We start from the raw sequence: 6,485 nt of genomic DNA, 5'->3' as shown, positions 1-6,485 counted from the left end.
CTTTTCAGGCTGGGGCCCAGGCCCTGAGTGCACTATAATGTACTTGCTATACTAGGCATGAATATACTAAAGCAGTGAATATGTTTACAGCGCTATAGTAGCCTAGCCAATTAAGCACCACGCCCAGTCACTGCGCATGTGTAACATCATGCCAGGTGTCAAAACAGCAATATAAAGAAGATTCAAATGCACTAAAGTATTTACTAGCCATGAATAAACTAAACGGTAGTGAATACTATTAGCACTAATGGCCAAATCAATTAAGCGCTATGCCCAGTGTCTGGACATCACCACATGACTATTGAATGCAACATGATCAATATAAACTAAGCTGTGACCTTCTTCATTCAGTAAAACAACAAATTATCTTCTTCCCCAAGTCCATGATCTGTGCTTTGAATCACTTTACAAAAGTCAAAACCCACTATCGATCCTGTGAAGTTTTGCTATATTAAAGCAGAGGAGATCACACAGTTTCATCAAAGAAATCGAATGATTTCTGATAACGCTTGGAATGCATTAATGAGAATAGGAGGTAGTAGCTATGTAGTAGCTGTAACATGGGCACGAGTGATTTCAGGCAAATCACAAGTGCCCATGTTACAACTAATATATTCCACTTGGGTGAATCACCTGCAAGTGTACATGGAAACTGTAGGAATGCTTTGCGAGTGTATTTATATGGGACTATGTGACTTTCGATTGTGGGTAACGTCGTAAGAGCAACGACAAGGCACTGCTGAGAGGCCGAACGTAAGTGTATCGTCACGAGCATGCAGATCGCTGCGATTGTGCATGGGTACGCAATTAAACACAGGAAGCCCAAATACGAGCTGAACAGCTCATAATGAAGCTTAAGTGCACTATAAAGTACTTACTATACTAGCCATGAGTAAACTAAAGCAGTGAATATGTTTACAGCGCTGTAATGGCCTAGCCAATTAGCGCCACGCCCAGTCACTACTCATGTGTGACATCGCGCCAGGTGTCAAAACAGCAATGTAAAGACGATTTGACTACACTAAAGTACTTACTTTACTAGCCATGAATAAACTAAACTAGTGAATCAAGACACACGGTAGTGTGTCGTGCGGCCCAAGAAGCCGGCGTGCCACCCGTGAGTATATTAACAGGAAGAAAGAAAACGCAATTTTCACACCTATGTAGCTCTGTGATCCCTTATCCGATTGGAACCAAATTTGCTAGAGAGGTGCCGGCCAGCAAGGGGAGTCTACACACCAAATTTGAAGAACATCGCTCCAGCAATTTCCGAGATACGAGCGAACAAAATTTCGTTTTAATTTCTTCGTTTATTTCTTCTTCTACTACTTCATTTCGCACACTTCGCAAAATCCGCCATAAAACACGAATGCGTGCTCGGATCGGGCTTAAATTTGGCACACTTAAGGTTACGGGATACTGTAAACCCCACATGTACACTATCAATCATTTTTCATGATTAGGGGTCTGATTTTTCTTAATGCATTGTTATCAAATATTTATGCATTCTTAACTTATCATTAATCGACATGGAATTCAAATGTTGTTATGGAAACATGAGTTGTCCACATGCCAATTAGTGAAAATTATGAACCAAAAATCAGACCAATGAAGAACCATGAGAACTTACCAACAATTCTAAGATTTGAAGAACATCACTTGTGAGGGACTGACAAGAGGATTCGTGAATAATGTGTATAGTTGCTGAAATATGACTACAATATTGCCTAAAGCAAGACACTGTGGTCACAAATAATTTTTAAATTAACATCACTAGCACTAGAAACATTATTTCTAACAAATGGCTCTGTCAGGACCTAGACAAGAAGCCAAACTAGTAGTCTGTTTATACAAAATGTTAACAACTAGTTTGACAGTCCTGATTTTTGGTTCAGGAAAATATCACCATTAGTCAGCAAAACTACGCATGCGCTTAGTGCGCCAGTTGCTAAGTGTGTTGTATCTATGTTATCTTGTACTGTTATTAAAGCAAGACACTGTGGTTACAAATAATTTTTAAATTAACATCACTAGCACTAGAAACATTATTTCTAACAAATGGCTCCGTCAGGACCTAGACAAGAAGCCAAACTAGTAGTCTGTTTATACAAAATGTTAACAACTAGTTTGACAGTCCTGATTTTTGGTTCAGGAAAATATCGCCATTAGTCAGCAAAACTACGCATGTGCTTAGTGCGCCAGTTGCTAAGTGTGTTGTATCTATGTTATCTTGTACTGTTATGTGTGCCTTCTTGTACCTTGTACCTGTCCAGTCAGTACGCTATGATTCTCCCAACAATTTAAACCTGTTACCAGCTGATACACAACACAACGACGTAATAAAATTTTTGTTTGACTGTCGCTCAGTATCCAGCAACCTTAAAGGACTCATTAAGGCGGATCTCTGTACCAACTTTGGTAGGAATTCGATGACCATTAACGGAGTTATGACCGATTATTTGCCGTCGACATAGTATGTGGGACTTTGCAAGCGAAGTTGATAACCAAGGAACTGTCCAGTGGCACCAGTCGTTGTGTTCGGCTCAATGGGGACCTTTTGACTCCATGTGACCTTCAACGCAAAGCGGGTAAAGCTTCTTCTAAGAACTGGAAGACAACCATTCGCTACCAAGATCAGCCCATATCGAAGTTTTTGGTGTCTTATCGTGATGAGATGGGCAGGCGTCGTTGCCGTTTTGAACCAAATGCGACACTCCAGGCCAGCTCGAGGGCCAGCTTGGATCCGCAGAGTTCAATTATCCGGGAGGAAAGTCCCTCATCCGTCGCGCAGGTTGACGAGGAGGAAGAACCTAACGCCCCCTGCTTGACTTCTAACAACTCCAACGACATTCTATTGAACAATTCGTCAGGTGTTGACCTACCTGATTTTCAACCTGTGGTTCAGCCTAACTTTCAGTGGGGGGATCTTGATGGAAGCTGTTTTATGATTACGATTATGATTAGATACTGGAAAGACAGCACTCAGTGCTGGTTACATCCAGGAGGGGGGGGGGACCCTCAAAACAAAAAGGGGGTTAATTACAACAAATCTAGTCCAAAAATACAATTATTAAACTGTTCTAGTGACTCTGTATCGATGATGTGATTAGGGAGGTTATTCCATTGCTTGATAGTTCCTGGAAAGTAACTCTGTTGGTAAGCAAGTGTTCTAGTTGGAGGAATTATATATCTGTATTGGTGATGCAATCTAGTTGGATATGAAGTAGGCTTGAAATACTCAGGGAGCTGGATAGATGGCAAAGCGTGATGTAATACTCTATATAGTAAGTTCAAACGATCAATACATCTTCTGCTCTGTAGGCTCTTCCAATGCAGTTGATCCAACAGGTAAGTGACACTACTCATTGGATTGTAATCCGATGCTACCCATCTTGCAGCACGACGTTGTACCTTCTCTAAAGTATTAATTAAGTATAGCTGGTGAGGGTCCCAGACACAACTAGCATATTCCAGCAGAGGACGTATTGATGTTAAATAGGCTGTTATCTTAACTTCTTTGGAGCATTTACTTATATTACGTTTAAGAAAGTTGAGACTTTTAGTTGCTTTGCCGCAAAGATGAGTTTTATCTCAGAATTGGATAAAGTTTATTTGGAAGTGATACATTGGAAGAAGAACAGTTTTGCAGTTCCACGGGGTTCAGCTGGTAAGGCTTTTGTACTTGAACTGGCTCGTTTGTTTCGTGCTGTAGGTGAGGGTTCTTCCCTGGAATCTGTCGCCCTTAAGGCAATTGTTGTGGTTTGTATATTACTGCTCCAGAAGCCAAGCCGCACATCTAAGGACAAGGATCACACTCTCCTATTGGAGCAGCGGCTGAAACAGTGGAAGGATGGGAATCTACTTGAACTGGTTACTGAGGGAGGAGCTATACAGGGTCGTCTCAAGAGCCATTTACCAAAACTAAGTGAGGCACAACTTGTACGTAACTTTTCTAAGCTAATGTTTGAGGGTAAAACCAAGGCTGCTTTACGATTAGTCTCAGGTTACCAACGTGGTGGAGTTCTAAACTTGGATGAGATAGCTGATTCTGCTTCTCCCGGCCATTGTGTTCGCGATGTTCTGCGGGCTAAACATCCTCCAGCTCAGCCTTTGGATCCTAAGTGTCTTCTACAGCATTGGGCTGACCCACCATCCGTACACCCTGTTATATTCTCTTCTCTTAATGCTGCTGTTATCAGGTCTGCTGCTTTGCGAACATCTGGTGCGGCTGGACCCTCTGGGATCGACGCTCGTGGTTGGCGTCGACTTTGTACCTCATTCCACTCTGCTTCAGGTGAATTGTGTGTTGCAATGTCCTCATTTGCTCGTCGTTTATGTACTGTTTTCCTCTCCCCAGATTTGCTCTCGCCTTTTTTGGTGTGTCGCCTCATTGCTTTGGATAAAAATCCTGGGGTGCGGCCTATTGGTGTGTGCGAGGTTATGAGACGTATTGTTGCTAAGGCTGTGCTGGTCATCCTGCGGGATGACATTCAGGAGGCAGCTGGTTCACACCAACTTTGTGCGGGGCAACTTTCTGGGGCGGAGGCTGCGGTTCATGCTGTCCGAAAGGTTTTTGAGGAAGGAAGCACTGAGGCTGTGTTGCTGGTGGACGCCTCCAATGCCTTTAACTCGCTGAACCGTTTGGTGGCTCTACACAACATCAGACAACTGTGCCCGCCACTTTCCACTATTCTGATCAATATTTATAGGTCTCCAGCCTCTTTGCTTGTTTCTGGGGAGGTTATTTTATCAGAGGAGGGTACTACACAGGGAGACCCACTAGCTATGCCTATGTATGCCCTTGCTACAGTGCCTTTAATCAATCAACTTCATGGGACAGTGGACCAGGTCTGGTATGCTGATGATGCTTGTGCTTGTGGCAGTATACAGGACTTGCTCATCTGGTGGAACCAGCTCTGTATTAAGGGACCTGCTTTTGGCTATTTTGTGAATGCTCCTAAAACTTGGTTAGTTTCTAAGGAAAGGTTCCATTCAATTGCTACTACTCTGTTCTCAGATACTGATGTTCAAATTACTTCTGCGGGCCGTCCCTACCTTGGGGCTGCCATTGGTTCAAACGCTTATGTCCAGGAATTTGTGAGGGACAAGGTTGTTGGTTGGTCAGCAGAGATTACACGGCTTGCCAAGTTCGCACAAGTTCAGCCGCATGCTGCTTATTCCGCTCTCACTCATGGCTTGTCAAGCCATTGGCTCTACCTTTGTCGCACTACTCCAAACATATCAGAGGCTTTACAACCCCTTGAGGACAACATCCGGCTGGTACTTATCCCTACTTTGATGGGTTGCTCTCCACCAAATGACACAATCCGTAAATTATTTGCCCTTCCACCTCGATATGGTGGTTTGGGTATCATAAACCCAACTCTTATTGCAGCTGAGGAGTATTCAGCCTCGTGTCACATTGCTGAGCCTCTTTCACAATTCATTCTGGACCGGGGTATCAATTCGGCTATTGTTAAAACAGAACAGCTATCTCGCAAGTCCGCAATCCGCAATTCCAAATCTTCCAACTATTCGGATAGATCTTCCAGTTTGCGTACCCACTTAGATCCCTCCTCTCAACGCGCTTTAGATCTAGCCTCAGCCAAAGGGGCCTCCAACTGGCTTACCACCCGGCCCCTACAGGAACATGGCTTTGCACTGCATAAGTCCGCATTTCACGATGCCGTGGCACTACGTTATGGGTGGTCTCCTCAGCGGACTCCTGCTCACTGTGCATGTGGGACTTCCTTTTCAGTGGAGCATGCTTTATCCTGTCCCAAGGGTGGCTTACCTTCTATCCGACACAATGAGATCAGAGATCTAACTGCTACCCTGTTGACTGAAGTATGCTCTCAGGTAGCTGTTGAACCAGAGCTCCAGCCGGTTTCACAGCAGGACTACCCTGCTTCTGCCAATATCCAAGATGGTGCCCGTCTTGACATCGCCATGAATGGTTTTTGGGGTGGAAGAAGTGAAAGATGTTTTGTGGATGTGCGGGTGTTCAACCCTCTGGCTGCTTCTAATGCGTCCTCATCACTGGCCTCCTGTTATCGGAGGCACGAGAACATTAAGAAACGTGCGTATGCTCAGAGAATTCGTGAGGAGGAGCATGCCTCTTTTACCCCCCTGGTAATGTCTGCCTCTGGTGGTCTGGCTCATGAGGCTTCTGTTTTTTATCAACGCTTGGCTCATCAACTTTCAAACAAGTGGGGTGATGATTACTCTGTTGTCATGGGGTGGTTAAGGTGCTGTCTATCTTTTTCTCTCTTGCGGTCCTCCATACAATGCATCCGCGGAGCCCGCTCATCCATCGGTCACTATGTTAAGACTCCCCCAATTGTGGAGCTGATTCGGGCAGAGTCTCAGTTTGCCGTGGACTAAGAAAGTCCCGGTTTGTCCAGCACAGGCCATTTATGTGCTGGGGGTGGTAGGCAAGGGCAGTCCATCAAGCCCGGGTAAAAAAAAAAAAAAAAAAAAAAAAA

At 44.3% G+C, this 6,485-nt stretch overlaps 1 protein-coding gene across 1 annotated transcript; it reads left to right on the top strand.

The window, feature by feature from the left end:
- The first annotated feature begins 3,579 nt into the window (after nt 1-3,579).
- On the top strand, nt 3,580-6,485 carry LOC136258493 (uncharacterized). Its single transcript, XM_066051807.1, has 2 exons — nt 3,580-4,294; nt 4,358-6,485. Exons 1-2 carry the CDS (start codon nt 3,580-3,582, stop codon nt 6,382-6,384), a joined length of 2,742 nt encoding a protein of 913 aa, XP_065907879.1. The 3' UTR covers nt 6,385-6,485.

This window comes from Dysidea avara, chromosome 6, assembly GCF_963678975.1.
Source record: "Dysidea avara chromosome 6, odDysAvar1.4, whole genome shotgun sequence".
NCBI lineage: Eukaryota > Metazoa > Porifera > Demospongiae > Dictyoceratida > Dysideidae > Dysidea > Dysidea avara.
This window is presented reverse-complemented; position numbering and strand designations above follow the sequence as displayed.